A 20,836-nucleotide genomic window follows, 5' to 3' on the forward strand; every position below is an offset into this window, starting at 1 on the left:
ATCAGCAGATAACTGATAAAAGACAGTATAGCGGATACATGAAATGTTGAAAGATAGAACTAAAGAGCAAATAAGTTGTATTCCATGTATGCATTTCAAGGATAATGTTCCATTTAAACTGGAGAAGACCTTTAAAGAGCCAGTAGGATCACTGATAAATACTTAGTTGCACACAAGCTACTTGCTACGAACAGAAAATACCACAAATACAAACAGAAAATAACATTTAATAGATCATGAAAATAATGTATGGTGATTCCTACAAAATTTATTTTTATTTAAAGATATGCATTCTCTCTTACAACGATTCTTGGATTATGCTAAAATAGAAACTTGTGTAGAAGAAAATGAGCTAGTGTCTCACCCCTTCCGTAATATGGTAACTGCCGAGGCTGATTGCACTAACCTTGATACTGTGCGCTGAAGCCTTTCTGCTTGTGATTGCCATCTGATGTAAAGTGAATTCGCAACCAGTTTTTACTGCTGATGACTGGTGGTGGTAAATTCAATCCAGTAAACCTGCAAGAGAAAAAGATGATGGAATATGAGTACTGCTATTACACCTTTATACAGAACGGGAGACTTATTCACAAGATACAGAATATTGCAAGGTAGCATATGTAATCTATCTATCTACAATATATATATATATATATATATATATATATATATATATATATATATAGAGCACAGGACGTCTGAGTAGTCATTTTTCTACAGAACCCTGGATGTCCCCTACATAATGATTGAATCGCCATCATTTTGGCTGATTTTTGCAACAGATTGGTCAAGATGGAGAGACGTGGCAGTGACATCAAAATGTCCACCTCAGTCATAGCACACTATGCATTCACTGAGAAAAACAAAGAATTCTCTGAATGGCACCAATAGCAAGTGAGAGTCCCTCTGTGGTTACTTTGCAGTAAGGCACTGGACCTGAAAGACAATGGAGAACACTGTAGCAATAGTGACTACTACAATGATTTTCTGCTTCCACAGAGGTTGGGTATGGTATAGGTTTTTTTTTACATTGGTCCAAGCTGGACTATGCAACAAAATGCAGCAATGCAATACAATCTATGCCCAAGGAAAAGGTTAAGTATAGATGATCATTTAGGGGATTATCATTCCTCCCAGCTTTCTGAAATGATAAAGAAGCACACCTTTTGGCACACAGTGGGGGTTATATACTAAAACTGTATGGTGCAAAATCTGGTGCAGCTCTCCATAGACACCAATCAGCTCACAGGTTTTATTGTCAAAGCTTAATTGAACAAGCTGAAATTAGATTGGTAGGCTACCTTTACAGCTGCACCAGATTCTGAGTGCACCAGATTCTGAGTTTTAGCAAATCTCCCCCAGTATGTAGGCAAACAACATGTCCCTGACATGGCCCCGGTTACAGAGACCACAAAGATCTAACATGCAGAAAATCATTAAAATAATTTTCTAAACCACATGAGTGCTTTTATTACCTCTATTTTTCCTTTATACTGGCTTTTTAAATAACAAATGTGATAACATATAGTAGAGGTTGGATAAAAAGTTTAGAGCAGTATAACATTTTTGGTAGTAAAATAATACATTTTGGACAGAAATGTATGCATCACACCAAAAACAAGGGCAACTGAGGCTGCACATGGGGTCTCAAAAGAGGGACAGTCTTTCCAAATGCTGGACAGTTGGGAGCTATGGATTAGGGGTGCTTACTGTGAAAATCATATTTGCTTTCATCACCAACAATCTAATGCCTAAGTGTACTGTGTTCCATTTCAAGACAGGACTAATATGGGTGTTTTTGCAGCTTTATTAAATGAAAACAGTGAATTTCTTTTACATTGCTGGGCTTCCAAACATTAAACTGCTCGGTGTGGTTTTGAATAGGGAATAATTCTCCTACTTAAAGCAAACAGAGCTCCATTCCAAAACAAACTGCATTTGTACTTTGTAAGAAAGGAAACACAGGTTTGACCAGGTCAGAAAACTCAAAAGGTCACGATTTACTAAAATGTGAGGCGTGAACACAAAAATCCAGTCAAATGAAGGGAAAGAAAAGTCGTTGCTATGACACTTTTTGTGTTGTTCCTCCTGGTAAAATTCTTAGAATCAAAAACAAATCTTTTAACAGAATGCAGAGGGGGCCATTGAAGGACCCCATGACTCCTACCCATTAGATTTAGGAACCCCCTTTTCCTTGGGACACAATTTCCATCTTAATGTGGGCGTAAAGCTAAGAGTTTTTTTTGCCTTAATGCATTCTTTGCATTAAGGTAATAAACCATTTTGTGTCAGTTTTTCCAGCCCCCCAAAATACCTACCTGAGCCTGATCTTGATCCAGTGCCGTGCCAATCTGAAGCAGAGCTGCTCTTGTCTCCCATCTCTCACCGGAGGCTCGGCAACACCTTTGGCTCCTGCCGCTGTCAATCGAACAGCATTGTGTGTGTCAATAGATGTACACAATGCAGCTTAGGCTGAAGCCCAAAGGAATGCCCCCATAGCAAGCGGCTTGCTACAGGGGTACACAGGGAAGAGGAGGAGGAAGGAGCTTTGATGAGTTTACCACAGAAGAGGAGGATCAGGGCTGATCAGGGGTTCAGAAGTTGATTTACTAAATCTGATTTGCAAAATCTGGTGCAGCTCTGCATAGAAACAGATCAGCTTCCAGCTTTTTTGTTAAAATTTAATTGAACAAGCTGAAGTTAGAAGCTGATTGGCTACTATGCACAGCTGCACCATATTTTGCACTCTCCAGGTTTAGTAAATCAACCCCATAGTCTACGAACTAAAGCTTGCTGTGCAGCTTTCATCCCCTTTTTTAACCTAGTGCTGAATAGTGATGGGCTTTATGTTCGAGTCGAACATTAGCTGTTCGGCAGGCTGTTTCGCCCACCACGCCCCACAATGCACTGTGCCCCGACAGTGCATTGTGACTGGCCAAAGTAGTGCACCAGAGCACAAGTCAGGTGCAATGCTTTGGCCAATCACAGTGCATGATGAGGTCACAAGGGGACAGGGTTATCCCACCCCCTTGTGACATATTCACTGTGTTTAGGAAATGTCATCACAGTGCAGCTGTCAGACGGCGGGACCCAGGTTAGGAGTGGAGTGTTTTTTTTTCTTTTTTTGGGTTGGCGGTGGTTGCGGGCATTATGATTGAAGTCGGATCTACTTCGGGGGGACATTTTTTTGGTTTTTGTTTTTATTAAAGGACTTGTCAAAGACTGTCTCCTGTCAGTTTTACACTACACTTTTTTTTTGTGAATGGGTAGCGGTACCATGTACTTCATACTCATTTACATAAGAGGGGGCCGGGATTTGGGGGAGTCTTCCAGATTCCGATAAGCCCCCCACCTGCAGACCCCCACAACCACTGGCCAGGGTTGTGGGAAAGGGGCCCTTGTCCCCATCAACATGTGCCAAAGCATCCCCCCAGTTTGTGCGCATGTTGCTTGGTATGGTTCAGAGGGGGTCCCTTGCTTTTACCCCCCCCCTTTCCTGACCTGCCGGGCTGCATGCCCAGATAAGGGTCTAGTATGGATTTTGGGGGGGACCCCGACACTAATTTAAAAAAAAATGTTGGTGTGGAGGTTCCCCTCAAAATCCATACCAGACCCGAAAGGCTTGGTGTGGATGGGAGGGGGGACCCCATGCCATTTAAAAAAAATGTTTTAATTGTCGGGCAATGTCAACAATTCTTTTTAAATTCAGCTGTCAGTGGAGAGCCTCGCTGACAGCTGAAACATTAAATGTTTCACTACTAAAATACAGCGTGACTTAATAATAATAACTCATGTGGTATTTTAGTAGCTGAGCAGCATACTCAGATGCGGTAAGATACCACTCAGTAAATCATCCCTGTTTGAAGTTCGCAGTTGAACTTTAGGTAGGTTCGAATGTTCGTCCATGTACCGAACAGTGGGGTGTTTTTGCCCATCACTAGTGCTGAACATCTGACAGAGTTACTCCTTCATGATACTTTATATATACAGTGGACACATTGGAGTTATCACATGACACATTAGAGTTCTGTATACACGAGACTTCTTTGAGCATGGCTGAAAGCTGAAATAGCTTTAATATAAAATCTTGTATATTTACTTGACTAAAAAAAGTTGAAATATTTGTATAGGGTATTTATTATGGTTAAGCCAAAAAAAGAATATATGATGATAAGTGTGAGGGTTGCCCTTGATTACCTTTTTTTAAAATTCTAGTTGCATGGTTATGTCTGATTAAGTACTTTAAATAATGGGCCTGGAATAAGCATGCTGTCAGTGTGAGAGTTTCTAATATTTCTAGTTGTTCTCAACAGATAAAACCTCATTGAAGCTTTGAAGCTAAAGCATCAGCATGACAGCAAGGGTGCTCACCTACTCAAAAAGCAAGCTCAGCAATGGCAGCCTCCATAATCTTGATGACAAAGTACCTTTAAGTATTCTTCCAGGAAATAAAGTTATTGAGAACACAGTCAGTCATTAAAAGGTGGTAGACTGCCACTTAGAAAAGTCAATGTAGTAGTTTATTAGATAGTAATATACACTACTGAGCATCCTTTAAGGCTATTATGTCACTAATCATTCAAATTAGTATGCAGTAATAGAGGTTAAACAATGCTCTCTGTAGTCAGAAATTTCATTACCACGCCACTTTGTATTCAGAAAATACTAATCCTCCTCGTTGGTATGTAGAAAGTCTGGATCTATGCTGATAAAGTATGTTTAAAGTGTAATTGTTGTGGAAAGCTGGAAGAATAATCAGTTTTAAACACTGGAAATGGAATGAAGCACTTGTCTGGGTACTCCAAGAGAGAACAGACATGTACTAAATGCATATGTACACAAGTCATTTTCTTTTCATCTGCATAAAAACACAACAAAAATAGATGGAAGGAATCACTTGTGAAGTGTGTACCAGTCATAAAATTATGGTTCTTTTTAAAGTAAAATGATTCCGTAAATAACAGGGACGTATACCTAAGCTGGCAATTTACAATTCTGGTGGATGAATGGATCTCTTCAGGTGAAAACTACTTAAGTGGCATGTTCTTCTGTATCTGCAGAAAATTACTTCTATACATGGTTCTCACCCACCCACCTGGACTCTGCTTATTTCAAAGCAACAGTTAGAGCCGGAGGAACACAAAAGCCTGTGTTTTGAGGAATAATTCAGACACTACACCTGGCATCTGTGAAGAATAGGTACAAATCTTGTAAATAAGGTTGAGATGTTGAGATGTTCTGAACTAGAATCTGTCACAATACTACACATTCAGACACTGCATATGTTAAAGAAAACCTGTGTTGAGAGAAATAATAAGCTTTCCACCTGCTGACCTATACTTCTACAAATTATAGGTTTCTGGCTCTCATGCCAAACCAAAATTTTCACTTACCCAAAACAAGTATGCAAATCAGGAGCTCCTATCTGATACATTTCACCAGGATATAGTGCTTAATCTTTGGCACACCCATGGCTGGTTCAGTGGTTCAGCCACAATTATACCCTGGGAGAAGTAGCATGGGATTTTTTTTTTAACAGTAACAGTTACTAGCATTTTTTTTTCAGAAGGAGGTTGGTCACCTCACCATTAAAAGTAACAAACAACACATACCTGGGAAATATATATATATATATATATATATATATATATATATAGCCTTAATTACAAATGTCTTTCATAAAAGGTTGAAAAATGTGACCCACAACCATCCATGTCAAATGACATGGCACGGCACTAAACAGTCCATGATTTGTAAGGGCAAATCAAGAATATCAGTAATAGTCCTTTACCTGAAATCCATGCTTTCTGTGATAATTGGCTGTTTTTGCAGCAGAACAATTTTTCTGAATTTGGTATATTTCTGATCCTACTTTACAGAGAACACAAAGGGGGAGATTTACTAAAACTGGTGCACTCAGAATCTGGTCCAGCTGGGTATGGTAACCAGACAGCTTCTAACTTCAGTTTGTTCAATTAAGCAACAATAAAACCTGGAAGCTGGTTGGTTTCAATGCAGATCTGCTCCGGATTTAGCAGTTTTAGCAAATCTCCCCTAAAGTAATAGTAAAGCTATCACATGGTGAGGACAGTACTATTACAAATGGTGTGTTTCAGAGTGGCCATTAAGATACTTTTAGGACTAACACTAATCCCAACAAGCTCACAATAAAGTGTTTTTTTTTCTCAGGAGATTCACTGTCATCACAAAGACAGAAAGTGAAGGCAAACACGTAGCTTTAAAACTGTTTCCAGAACCAGAATTGAGAGTAAATCTTGCATTGAGGACACTTGAACTGGAGACAACTGTCTAAGAGGGGATTTCCCCTCACTTTGGAAATACAGCATGTTTTACATTTCCTATTGGAACTTCAGGACAGTAAGTGAAAGGAAATCTCCCCAACAGGACGTGGTCTTGCCATCTACCAATTGACTGACTTCAGTTCAACCACCCTGTTGGTATTTGTTCACTCAATCAGCACTGCAGGCTATAGACTGCAGGGCTGATCTGTGTATTCTGAGGGTGGGGAAGTCTCCCCACTCAAAATATAATGATTTAGTAGGGGGGAGTCCCAGATCCACATCAAGTTTGTGGATGAGGGAAGCAGGGTTGTTTTTTCATTTAACTTGTTGGCTTGAACGAAAAAAAAACGAACCCATATACTGTATATGGCCATCTTTAGTGACTAAGCATGTTAGTTTGTTAACGGTTAACAGTAGTTCTTTTTGATACTAATGGTTAATGTTTATGTGTTAGATGTGTTTACTTTATTACTTAGGTGTGTTGTTATTATATGATGGGTATTAATGGGAGTGTACAATCCCATGCTCCATTGACAGAAATATCTTATAAGAACAAAAGATTGAAACTATCTGATCAATAGACTCTCTTCCCCCTTACACTACCCAGGTATCTGCAGCCATGAGTCATTTGCAGTTTTCATTTAGTAGCCAAACAAATAAAGGCAACTGCAGAGCAGCTAATACAAATGAAGACTAGCACCACTTTGACAAGACAATAGAAAAAGCTCTGGGCTCTTTGATAAGTTCACCATAACTGTCTGAGTGGTCAATTTCTATTGTATTTACATAGTCTGTAAGTTCAACATAAGGTACTTTAAATTCACTATTGAGAAACTCAATTAAAGCTCTGATAACAATTAGTACAAACAGAGCATCTAAGCAATGAATGTGATTATTTTTATATCAATTCCAGTTAAATAGAGCTTCATTAACAGAATCTAGCACCAAAAGAAAAGTCTTTACTATTAATTAGTCACATTAAAGATAGAAGATATTTAAACCTTTTGTGTAGCTATTGAGCTCATACAGTGATATTTTTTTATGTACACCCACTGAACAGAAATCCTCAAAAAAGGAATTGCAGCTGAAATTCATGCGGTTTCCAATCTATTTTCTAAAGACGCAAAGGGGTATTAGTACAGAGGAGACAGAGTGAGTATCTATGGCAGCTGTAAGCAAAAGAGAGCTGCTTAACTTATTTCAAATCTATTCTAAAAAATATAAAATTGGACAATTAGTTAAAGCGGAACTTTACCCATAACAACTTTATAAAAAATAATGTTCTTTAGTAAGGAACATATATTCCACATTAATAATTATGCTACCAAAATTAGTGTGTGCTGTAAATTGCTTCCAGCATAGCTCCTGTTTTTTCTTGCTGGAGGCTGCCATTTTGCTGAAGCCCAGAGCACCTGAGCAGCAGTAAATCATAATGCGGAACTAAACCCATTGATTTAATGGTTTAAAAAAACAGTTACATTGCCAACTATCACAGTTGCTTGTGTCCTCAACCAAACTATCAAACCAGCAAATGGCTGGTGTCATAACTGATCACATGTGCAGCACCATGGCTGTTGCATATCAAACAGAAGCAGCTTTCTTGGCTGTAAAGGGTTTAATTCCACTTTAAGGCTGTCAGCAGATTGGCCTCTACACATTTGGCAGTGCCAAAAAATGTCTAAAAATGGAGAGCAACCAAGCATGTGCAAATCAGGGTGAGACAAAGGATTACTGGATTTTAAACATTCTATGCACCTATTTTTATTATTTTACGTAGCTATATCTGCGAAAGGGACCAGCCTGAAGTGATCTAGCAGGACTTAATTTTCTGATTAAAGTTCTGTAAACATTCCAGTTACTGATGAATGTGGATGAGTCTCCAGTGCATATGATACAATGTCCCAAAGTGTGGATTTTAAGCAATCTGTAGCCTGACCTCCCTGATGCAGTTAGGCAGCAAAGCCTGGTCCAAGATCAACCCTAGACAATGACTACATAATAAAGAACCAAGTTCACACTAATAAGATCTTCCTTCTGTAAGAAAGTTTACAGTCGACACTGCACAAAGAGCCAGGGGGCAGAGAGTCTATTGATCAGATAGTTTCAATATCTTTTGTTCTCATAGAATATTTCTGTCTATGTAACATGGGATTGTCACCCCAGTACCACATATCATGGAGCCCTGGTTGGCTCATTCACTTCCTCTCACAAAGACCAACAAAGAGAAGTAATCTCTCCAAAGTGTGAAGAAGTCCGCTCCTAAAGGACTGTTACTTGGGTTTCCCCATTGGAAGATTTACCTCCTGTTCTCCAAGACTAGGAAAAAAGAGTTTTGGCTATGTCTACACTAAGCTTTCAAATATCAAAAATTGTAATGTGTTCTAAACTATGCCTTATTGAAGCTGAACTCCAGGCAAGCAACTAAATACACAGTTACCCCTGCAGACAGCACTACAGGATCCTTCACTTCAACTGTGAGAGAATCAATGAGAGAGTATTAGCACACTGATAAGTCACGAATCAGCTCAGTTTATGTCTGACAGCTGTTACTTGTCCCACATAAACCCTAATTGGCTCCTAGTGCTCACTAGAGATGAGCTCAAAGTTTGTTCCAAAAACAGGTTTGGCTGAAATTTTCTTATTATTATTATTATTACTATACAGGATTTATATAGCGCCAACAGTTTGCGCAGTGCTTTACAATATAAGGGAGACAGTACAATTGCAATACATTTCAGTACAGAAGGAATATGAGGGCCCTGCTCATGGAGCTTACAATCTAAAGGAAGGGGGAGGTGATACAAAAGGTGATAGCTATGGGGGATGATCTGATGGAGGTGACTCCGTACAGTTCTTAGGTGGAGTAGGCTTCCCTGAATAAGTGAGTTTTTAAAGATCGCCTAAAGGTAGACAAGGTGGGGGCTGACCGGACATACTGTGGTAGGGAGTTCCAGAGGATGGGAGAGGCTCTGGAGAAGTACTGGAGGTGAGCTTGGGAAGAGATGATGATGGAGCTAGAAAATTTCTTTTTCGGGCACTCTTCTGAATGTCCCCCCCTTCCCCATGCCATAGGCCATTTGTTTTATAACCACCAAATCCTGGTATGTTCTGCTCATCTAATGCTCCCTCTCCCAATCTGAATGCTACTGTGCCAAATATTACAGGAAGCTAATATCAAGTTAGATTCCTGCACTTCAATTGATTTCATTTAAAAATACATTAAAAGTATTTTTAATGGAAATATAACTGCACGATTTGGTGTTTTTATACCTGCTGGAGTTTGGATTTGTGTGCATTCAGCACTATGTAACCCCATCCAGCATTGCAAACCAGGAAAAAAGTGTAACATTGGTTTCAGGAACTGAAAAGACCAGATTTAGCTGCTCAAACACAGCAGGAGATTCATACACATCAGTGATTCCTAAAAGTGTATTTTATATTTCACTTTGAAGACAGCAATTTAATACAGGGAAGTAGGCTCATAAAATCAGAAGGAAATCATTGTTTATATGATGCAGTTTCAAGGAAAATCTTTTAGACCTAGAAAAGTGTTGAGGCCATATCAGACGGGCTATTCTGTAGCAGCGTTAAAATTGCTGCTACAAATCGCTAATGGCAGCGATTAAAAGCGATTTGTAGGGATTTAATTGCTAGAGTTGATGGCGATTTGTCACTAGGAAGCAATTTGTCACTGCTACAAGTTTAAGTATTACTATAGCTTTGTGTTAGTGGGATCTGCTACAAATCGGTCTTCTTCAATGATTTGTAGCTAAGCCATGGAAGTGAATGCAGAGTTATTGTCACTGGTTTGTTGGTCACTGACATGAAACGCTGCACAAACTCAATAGTTGAGCCGCTAAGCTACAAATCACTGTAAAATTAGTGAGCTTACAATTCCACAGAAAATAACCATGATTTCTATAGCGAGAAATTGCTTTAAGAAAAATAAGAGGATGGCTGTAAATGAATCCATCTAACGTATCTCTTTTTTTACAACACAGACGCACAGATCAAGAGAATGAGGTTTAAAAGAGCTACTGCACTTTAAAAGTGCTCTGGAAGGTTTTACCCCCTTTATGAACAGGCCATGCTTGCTAGTTGACACGGGGTTATTTAACTGGTAATTGAGGGATCATGCAATGCTGTATGCAAAATACATGTATATTATTGTTTTCACATAAATTGAGCTTTCTTTTGGTAGTATTTGATCACCAATGTGTTTTTTTATTTTATATTATACAAAAATATTTCTGTTATGAAACATATCCAATAAAAAATGTAAAACGAATTCCCTCATAAATTTAGGCCAAAATGTATTCTGCTACATGTCCCAATAAGTGTATATTCAGTGGCTTGCGTGAAAGTTATAACATCTACAAGTGATGGTATATATATATATATATATATATATATATATACTGGAATTTTAATTTATTTTTTTGTACCAGTAATGGCGGCGATCAGCGACTTATAGTAGGGCTGTTATAGTGCAGTGGGCAACCTGACACTAACTGAAGCTGGATGGGAACTGAATAATTGACACTGACATCCCCAGTAACACTAATACAGTGATCAGTGCTACTAATATACTGTACACTGTCACTGTACTAATGACATTGGCTGGAAAGGGGTTAGCATTTAGGGGAAATCAAACAGTTAACTGTGTGCCTACTAATGTTTACTATGTGCTGTGTTCACTAAGCAATGTGCCAATTTTTACTCCCTGCTTTGCAGGGAGAAAAAAATTGGCACATTGCTGCTGTGTGTAGAGAGCGCTGTGTTGTTTGCCAACACAGGGCTCTCTTCTGTCATTCACTTGGTCAATCAACAAGTCCCAGCCATAAATCATTGGCTGGGACCCACTGATCCGCATGGGCTGTAGCAAATTACAGCACAATCAGGGCGGGCCCCCTACCCAGAAGAGCTGGATCAGATACATGTACACGATCCTGTGCTGCAGTGCTATTCTGCTGCAGTAAATCGGGAAATGGTTAAAAAAAGACATGTTTAAAAAGGAACACACACCTAAAAACAGTTTCTTGCTCAGTTTAGATAGAAATAATACCTGAGGGTGGCCAAACACAGTACTTTAATACTGGAAACCTAGCATAGGACATTTAAGCACAAACATGAATTTAAAGCAGAACCAAAGGCAAAATGTTTCTTTCATTTTGGATAGAGTAAGTGAGGGATATAATCCCTGTTAGCTTCTGTTTTTGCCATCTGTGTCCCAATGGAGAGATTTCCCTTCACTTCTGTCTCATTGGAGAGATTTCCCTTCACTTCTGTCTCATTGGAGAGATTTCCCTTCACTTCTGTCCCATTGGAGAGATTTCCCTTCACTTCTGTCTCATTGGAGAGATTTCTATTCACTTCTGTCACATTGGAAAGATTTCCCTTCACTTCTGTCTCATTGGAAAGATGTCTCTTCACTTCTGTCCCATTGGAGAGATTTCCCTTCACTTCTGTCTCATTGGAGAGATTTCCCTTCACTTCTGTCCCATTGGAGAGATTTTCCTTCACTTCTGTCTCATTGGAAAGATTTCCCTTCACTTCTGTCCCATTGGAGAGATTTCCATTCACTTCTGTCTCATTGGAGAGATTTCCCTTCACTTCTGTCCCATTGGAGAGATTTCTATTCACTTTTGTCTCATTGGAAAGATTTCCATTCACTTCTGTCTCATTGGAGAGATTTCCCTTCACTTCTGTCCCAGTGGAGAGATTTCCCTTCACTTCTGTCCCAGTGGAGAGATTTCCCTTAACTTCTGTCCCATCGGAGAGATTTCCCTTCTCTTCTGTGCCATTGGAGAGATTTCCCTTCACTTCTGTCTCATATCCAAAACAGGAAGTGAGAGGAAAATATTACAAAGTGAAGGAACCCTTGGATGTCATCAGGGTCACAAAAACTATGGTCCCCATTGAACAATTCCCCCTCTATTACATTCTGGGGACAACCGAAAATACAGATTTTTCTTTTGCATTCACTTTCAGTGATAATCGTCAACATAACAAATAGGGTAAAAGGGAGCACAGACAGGAAAAAAAAAACTGACAGGTTTTCTAATCCCTCTCCACTATGTCCAAAAGTAAAAATAAAATGCCATTACTTATACTTTAGCTATGAACAATTGTCCAACACTCAGGGCTCATTCACACCAGTGCAATGTGGTACCATGCATGTTACCGGCATCAGTGCACTGACATGCCATCACTGTGAATGGCATATCAATCCACCTTCTCAACACGCTTGCATTAAACTCAGTGCAGAGGACTGTCCTGGTATGAATGGGCCTTCAATCTGTCTCATTCTTAACATCATTAAAACATAACATAACATTGTGTTTAGTTTTGGATAATATAGGAAATGGTTAGAACTCCTGCCAGGTTTTTATTTACTGTCTATGTCCTAACAGAAGACCTCTCCCACGTGACAGGGCCTGTGCTTCCTGAGTGGCCAAGTAATGGAGCTTCCCAGGAAGAACTCCTGCAGGACAGAGGCATAAAGGAATTGTGTGAATTGGTAAGTATACCTTACTGGGGGTGGCCTATCAGGTGACACTGTTATTTCTCCTTGAATGGCAGGTGAAAATCTCTCTTTAACATACATTTTTAAAGTGTTACTAAACCGACAACAATAAAATCAGTCTGTATATGCAGTAAAGCATGCTTGTTATACTCACTGTGAAACCTAAGGGGTTAATCCTTTGAATTGTGTAAAAAGGATATTTGATCCTATATTCTCTGATCCTCCCCTTCTTCTACTGTTCTCAATCCATCTGCTGGTAGCAGAGGCTTGGGGACAAGCTGCACATGCTCAGTTTGGTGTGTATTGCTAGAGAGTTTTTTTTTCTTGGGAGAGTGCTGGTGATCAGCACAGGGCCAATTATAGCTGTCCAGACAGAGTGTTAAGGGTCCTTCAGCCTCATAGGACAATCAGGGAAGAATGGAAACTCCTCCTACAATCTGAACCAGTGCTCTGCTGGACACTTAAAGTGGTTGTAAAGGCTCAAGGTTTTTTACCTTCATACATTCTATGCATGAAGGTAAAAAAACCTTCTGTATGCAACAGTGCCCCCAGCCCCCTCAATACTTACCTGAGCCCCATCGAGATCCAGTGATGTGCACGACAGCCTCGGCTGTCCCAGTTCTCTGATTCCTCATTGGCTGAGACAGCAAGACAACTATTGGCTCCCGCTGCTGTCAATCACAACCAGTTAGCTAATAAGGAGAGAGAGGGGGTGGGGGCCCACTTTTTTAATGACAAACAGGTTTATACTTACCTGCTTTGTGTAATGGTTTTGCACAGAACAGACCGGATCTTTCTCTTCTCAGGTCTCCCACTGACACTCCTGGCTTCTACCCCCCAGCAAGTGGCTTGCTATTGGGGTTCTCATGTGGGCTGACTCTGAAGCTGGATCTGTGTTTCCATAAGGCACAGAGCATGACTTGGCCCTACCCCCACTGCCTCTTCACTGGCTGTGGCTGATAGCGGCAGAAGCCAATGGCTTTCGCTTCTGTGTCTGAGCAAATGAGGAAGAGGGGAGTGGAGAGAGCCTCTGCTTTTGTGCACATTGCTGGATTGAGATCAGGCTCAGGTAAGTATAAGGGGGCCTTGTGGGGAAGGAGCTGCATGCAGAAGATTTTTTTACACTAATGCAGGGAATGCATTTAGGTAAAAAAAAAAACATTCTGCCTTTAAAACCACTTCAACCTAACCTGAACTATTGAACCAATACTTTCCTTGCATAAAAAAAAAATCTATGCAAAACCTCAACAGTCAAGGAGCACCTGCAAGGAAATAGCAGCACCAATTGGATGGATCTCAAAGTCACATATAATGGCAACCCATCTCAGTATTACTGATATATATAACAATATAACAAAATATACCACAGTGTCTCTCTTTCATTCAGATGCAGCAGTCCGCTTCCAGTCTCTCTGCAAGCTGTTCCCTCTTCCTTTCCTCAGGCTGGGAAAGTTACAACACCCCCCCCCCCCCTCTCCACCATGGTGCCACTGGGAACGACGTGTTTTCCCCTTAGAATCTAAAGCCAGTTCAGTCTGTAGAAACTACACCTTCCACAATCCTCCACACCTCTCTCTAGAGTCTCTAGCAGTCCACATCCTCAGTGCCTCTCCTAGTGGATGGAGGGTGGCTTAACACTGGCTGCTCTATGTTATGAAACTGGAGTCTCGCCTGCAGCCCTGTCTATGTAAAAGTAGACATTTGCAAGATTGTTTTGTTTCATTTAATTTTCCTTCGTTATTTGACTAATTTAATTTTGCCCGATTAGTTAAATTTGTTTAATTTATTTTGATATTTCAAATGAATTCAAAAATAATTTTAACAGATTCAAAAACAATCCTAACGGATTCGAAAATAACTCTAATGTTACAATCCATGATCCACAATCCATATGTGTTATTCATGGTATATAGCCTAAATGAAGAGTTGCATGACCATATTGGAAATTTCTATTTCAGCTAAATTTTCACAATGCCTTTGTTTATCACTACTCACATCACCATAGCACAGCTCACAATTTTTTGAAAAGTATTTTAGTCTTTTCTAATCTATTTTATTATTTTATATTCTATTCTAATATATTCTGTTCAAATTCAAATTCATTCTATTCAAAATTTGAATTTCAGAAAGTAAGGCAGTTATATTTTTTCTATTTTATTCTATTCTATTGTTTTTCTATACTATTCTATTCTTTGATTCTCTATTCTAATCATTTATATTCTTTTCTATTCTATTCTTTGATTTTGTATTCTATTCTAAGCTTTTCTATTCTATTCTGTTATAATTGATTCTATTCTGTTCTTAGATTTTCTATTCTAATCTTTTCTATTCAATTCTAATTGATTCTGTTATTTTCTTAGTTACATAGTTAATCTGGCTGAAAAAAGACACAAGTCCATCCAGTTCAACCATTAAAAAAAAGTTATAATCCTATACCAACAGTTGATCCAGATGAAGGCAAAAAAAACCAACAAAACATGATCCAATTTGCTTCTGCAGGGAAAAAAATTCCTTCCTGATCCCCTGAGTGGCAATCGGATATTCCCTGGATCAACTTTACCTATATATGTTAGTATCAAGTTATATTCTGTGTATCTAAGAAAGAATCCAGGCCTTTTTTGAAGCAATTCACTGAGCTGGCCAGAACCAACTCTTGAGGGAGTCTTTTCCACATTTTCACAGCTCTCACTGTGAAGAAACCTTTCCATTTTTGGAGATTAAATTTCTTTTCCTCCAGACGTAAAAAGTGCCCCCTTGTCCTCTGTGATGACCTCAGGGTGAATAGCTCTACACCGAGTTCACTATATGAACCACTGATGTATTTATACATGTTGATCATATCCCCCCTAATCTCCTCTTCTCAAGAGAGAATACATTCAATTCCTCTAATCTTTCCTCATAGTTGAGCTCCTCCATACCCCTTTTCAATTCAAATTTTGGCCAAATTTTGTTTTATTGTTTCAGATTCGTTTCAATTTGCTACTATTGTGATTCGGATACATCCGAATCTCTGAATAACGGATAATGTGTCCAAATTTCAATTCGGAATGAAATGAACTACACATGTCTATGTAAAAGTGTCCTCTGTCCTATTCCTGCTAGGGCTGCATACTGAGCTACATATACACACACACTTTTTGTGCAGGGGATCTCCAATTAAGCCCCACCATGTGTATAAGGTGGGAACGCCCAAACAGCAACCAAAGGTACTTCTTGTATTACCAGTATCTTTTAGAAGCTGTTATTTTCTTGGCTGCATTACTTATTTTCTGACATTGCTAATCATAGAATCACTGACCCGGTACAAGTATCAGAAAGTCTAAAATCACTAGCTGAATAGTTGTTGTGCCTCAGTGATTCACATAGTATTAAAACTGGAGGGTGGGGAAAATTTGCTGCTTGTATGGCCAGCAAAACTCTCAGTAGAGTTGTTCCCTATTTACAGCCATTCACTGTTATTTTTGTAAGATACCACAGCAATTTGTGTGTTTCCAGATTCTATGTTCATACATCGGTGTTTACAAGCAAAACACACATAAGTCTTTATTTGACAAGGGAAAGTGCAGTGGCGCATAGAAAGTAATGTGAAGACATTTTGTACTATCTTAACTACACCAAGCTGCAAACAAAATTGCTTGGTATGAGTAATATTATATACTGTCAGTGCTATGTTATTATTATAATGTTGCTAATTACTACCTTTTCTAATGACCTTATTTTTCAGTATTAACTTTATCGGTCTCCTCAAACATATTACAGAAATAAAGTATAGTCACGATTATGATCCATATTTTACAGTGCAGCACATTTATAGTGTGGAATTATCCTCTAAAAATAACATTTAATTTTCTGGAAAATGTGAACACTAAGGCATGAAAATTATTCTCATCTAAGGCGTATACAGTTGCTGGTTTTAAATAGTATAACCTTGACTGAAAATTGAACTATCAGTAAACCTACATAGATTTAAACTATACCTGCAAAAGCCCAGGTGCTGCCATTACTGGTCTCTTGCTAAAAATGCTAGTTACCTGGCTCTGTGTGGCTTTAGTATTTTTTGAGTCACTGATCTGAAACATGCATGTTGGACATGTATGTCAGAAAAGTGGCAAAATTCCTAATCTCCATAGTTGTTCCAGGTCGGTGACTCAAAGCATTGAAGCAAATGCATTGGAATGACAGTCAAGCAGCTAACATTCTCGAAGGTCAGAGGTGTCAGCCTCCTTATTTTTCTTATGACAAGTGTCCTTAAGATAAAGACTTGCTTTGCAAATAGCTTCTCCTAATTAGATGTACTGGACTGGGATGGAAAAGCCACTTGGATGTGGTTATGTTGTCAGCTGAGTGGTCTATAACACATTTGTAGGCAAACTCCCACCAGCACTAATGAGGATAACATGAACACTTAGAGCCAATCAAACATTAAGCTGGTTGTTACCAGCTTGTGATTGTTGCTTAGGATACGATGCCACAGAAAGCATTTATAAACCACAACTATTTCTATTGTACAATTGCATAATGAGAAAGTATAAAATAATGTATCCTTATATTTTTAATAGACTAATGTGAAGAGCATTAGTGTAGTAATCCATAGCAATGTATAGAATTTCAGAAAATCGGTGTAGTCAAAAATAAGATTCCAATACTGGGAGTTCTTGCAGTTTGTCAAATAAATAATTTAAAGTGTATCTAAAGCCAAAACCTTTGAATAAAGGGGGTTCGTACCTTTTTCAGTTTTGTGTTGCTGTCTGTGTCCCCATTAGGGATATACTATTCTGTCTATTTGTCTTGGTGGTCTAGTCACCACCACCACCACCAGTAATAAAAGTGAGGGATATTGATTTGCCACCAAAAGAGGAATAGAAGGGAAATAGAAGAGGGGCATTTGTTCCAGTGACAACTGTCTATTAGAGGCTTTTGTTGGAGAATGTTCTTCTTACATTACATTGGTTACAGGACAGGAACTAAAGGACAATCTTCCCAATGGGGCACATATGGACAAAACAAAAATCTGACAGGGGTTTTTACCATTCTTTACTTTATCTAAAATGAAAAAAAGGGATTTAGTTAAATTTTATACCTAAAATATATGCACAACTCTTAAAAGGGAATCTGGAGCACCCGAATAAAGTAGAGAAATCTCCATTAAGTGCATTATAAACTATTTTCTTAGAAAACAGTCTAAACATACAGTAGTATAAAATTATTATCTAAAATCAGATCAAGTGATCCTCATGGTCTGTTGCCTATGTCAAATGTTGCAGCTTAGGAAGAGTGAATACTGCAGAAGCTCTAGGTCAGGAGTGTCAAACTGGCAGCTCTACAGCTGTTGCGAAACTACAAGTCCCATCATGCGTCTGCCTTTGGGAGTCATGCTTGTAACTGTCAGTCTTGCAATGCCTTATGGAACTTGTAGTTTGGCAACAACTGGAGGGCTGCCAGTTTTACATTCATGCTCTAGGCAATCAAGTCACATAACACTGGGAGGAGATGTGCTCTGTAAAACACTCTTGGATATAGGGAGTAGTGGTAAGGCACAGATGTCATTGAAGAGTTCAATTTGCATTGGCAGATATTCTTCCATTTTATTGTGGTGCCACTGAAGCCCATAGGCATATGTTACCCATAACAGAATCAAGAATAAGTGTCTGGTATATCAAGAATGCTAGCAGCAAAGCAAACATGTACAGTAAATTAGGTACACTCATTAAGGGTGGGTATTGCTCCAGATGTGAAAAAGTACTACATGCAGTAGTAAGTGGCAAGTGTGTCCTATTACTAACAGGCGGCGCACATGTCACAAGCCAGTCCAGAGACCGTTAATCAAGATGGCAGACAACAGTGTTAGTGAGTGCATGGAACAGCGATTAAATTTCTTTTGAATGAAGACATAAAACCTGCGGATATCTACAGAAGACTTCAAGCATAGCCGCAGTAAGACATTTGAATGGTATAAATGTTTCAAAGATGGCAGTACTCCCCCCAGTGACAATCCTGGCCATGGTGGTTCTCGACCCACAGCAGTCATTCTTGTGAACATTTAGTGCATAGAACACCTGATCCTGGATAATTGATTCATAACCTGTTGTGAAATTGCTCAAGAGACTAATCATTCTGTGGGAACGGTGAACCCAATGATGACGAAGTGAAGCAGGCTGTCCTAGGATGGTTCAGGTGTACTGACAAATCTTTCAATGCTGAAGCTTTCCAGGCATTAGTTAAATGCTGGTATAAGTTTATAAATGTAGCAGGGAAGTATGTAAAAAAATAAATGCAGTTTCCACTCCTTGAAATTTGTTCTTTTATTATATAAACTCAAAAATCCAGGTTTGACTTGAATGCCCCTTGTAGCTTTAGCAGTTAAAAGCAACTTGATTTGACCTCCCAGTATGAACAACACCTGACATATTGTACAAGGAGATATAGACAATTCCATGCTGAATGGGATATCTGGTTAAAACGTCAAGACCCTCCTTATATCCATTAGTAACATATGTAAGACAATTCATTTCACAAGATTGCAATCACCCTATTGCTACTATTCTACCTGAACAGATCTGTTGGTTTCTGTTTCTTTCTAGACATATATGAATTTTTGTCTGATGAACATGATTTGTTGTTTTCTTGCAATGATTTGGATGTTCTACTGAATGCCTGCTCTTTAGCTCAGTTGGATATTAATGACCTTATAATGACATTTACTGGCATTTACTGCATCAGAGCTGAAATTTGATACTCTGATTGTTATAAATTGATAGTTTTTGGTTATGAGACAGTTTATGCTACTTTTTTTTGCATATAAAAGGTACATCCTAGTTTGTAATGCTTTTTCGTAAAACTCAATAAAAAAGTTAAATTTTAAAAATAAAAAGATTTACTCCCCACTTTAACACTATTGACAAATATGTAAAAAAAAACAAACACAAAACTCAAAAGCTTTTCTTAAAACAATTAACCACCCCTAAAATGGCCTCTAGTGAGAGCTGTTATTCAGACTGGATGTTTTAAAACTTTTTTTGTTTACTTTTGTGTGTACGTCATTAGACAGTGGAGAACATAGGTTAAAGGCACAGAACCAATCAAAGTGGTTCTGTGTCTTGTGATGGTTGCAGTGATGGCCAATGACGGTGACCACAAATGTAAGCAGGAGCTCTCCCTTTCCTTTACAATGGAGGATGGAGAATTGATTCAGGATCAATGAACAGGAGAGAGAAGATGTAGTGGAGGAATGCTTCATTCAAAGTAGTGGTGGTGGGTGTTAAAGTGTCCCTGACCATAAATGATTGTGGTATAGTTTGGGGAAGGGGGATGAAAGTGCAGTGAAAAGGAGAGAGAAGCTGTAGTGGAGGAATGCTTCATTCAAAGTAGTGAAGCGCCTCTAAGTGCAATAAGTCTTTTAATTCAAGTCTAAATGTAGAAACACTCACATGTGTGAAGTAATCATAAGCATAAAAACCGTGGTTAACAATAGTTAACGGTGGGGTGGTAACCCGGGTGAAGAGCCGTCATCTCTCTGCGATGTGGGGAGGTCAGCTCTCGGCTGGAACAGCGTGGTGGCTGGAGGGGGAACAGCGGTGAGGCCAGCCTTCATGCACGTCCTCCCTCAGAGCCGGATGGAACGCACGCTGGAACGTAGCGGCGGCGTGGCCGTGATGATGTCAGATCCCAGGGTGCACTGCGACGCGTTTCGGAGCATGCACTGGCCGTGGAAGGCGAAAGTGCACTCCTTTTTCAAGCAGTGCTTGAAAAAGGAGTGCACTTTCACCTTCCACGGCCAGTGCATGCTCCGAAACGCGTCGCAGTGCACCCTGGGATCTGACGGATCTGACGCGATCGACGCGTTTCGGAGCATGCACTGGCCGTGGAAGGCGAAAGTGCACTCCTTTTTCAAGCAGTGCTTGAAAAAGGAGTGCACTTTCGCCTTCCACGGCCAGTGCATGCTCCGAAACGCGTCGCAGTGCACCCTGGGATCTGACGTCATCACGGCCACGCCGCCGCTACGTTCCAG

At 39.4% G+C, this 20,836-nt stretch overlaps 1 protein-coding gene across 3 annotated transcripts in view; it reads right to left on the bottom strand.

The window, feature by feature from the left end:
* The window catches only part of CSMD2 (CUB and Sushi multiple domains 2), a 1,275,366-nt gene that overhangs the window by 475,642 nt on the left and 778,888 nt on the right, over window positions 1–20,836 (bottom strand). For all 3 annotated transcript variants that reach the window (XM_089673879.1, XM_089673878.1, XM_089673880.1), the window contains exon 6: window positions 407–519. In XM_089673879.1, the coding sequence (XP_089530005.1) occupies window positions 407–519 (113 nt within the window). The remainder of the gene's footprint in view (window positions 1–406; window positions 520–20,836) is intronic.

Source organism: Staurois parvus, unplaced genomic scaffold (genome assembly GCF_062004578.1).
Source record: "Staurois parvus isolate SC_StPar_1 unplaced genomic scaffold, SC_StPar_1.0 ptg000145l, whole genome shotgun sequence".
NCBI classification, from domain to species: Eukaryota; Metazoa; Chordata; class Amphibia; order Anura; family Ranidae; genus Staurois; species Staurois parvus.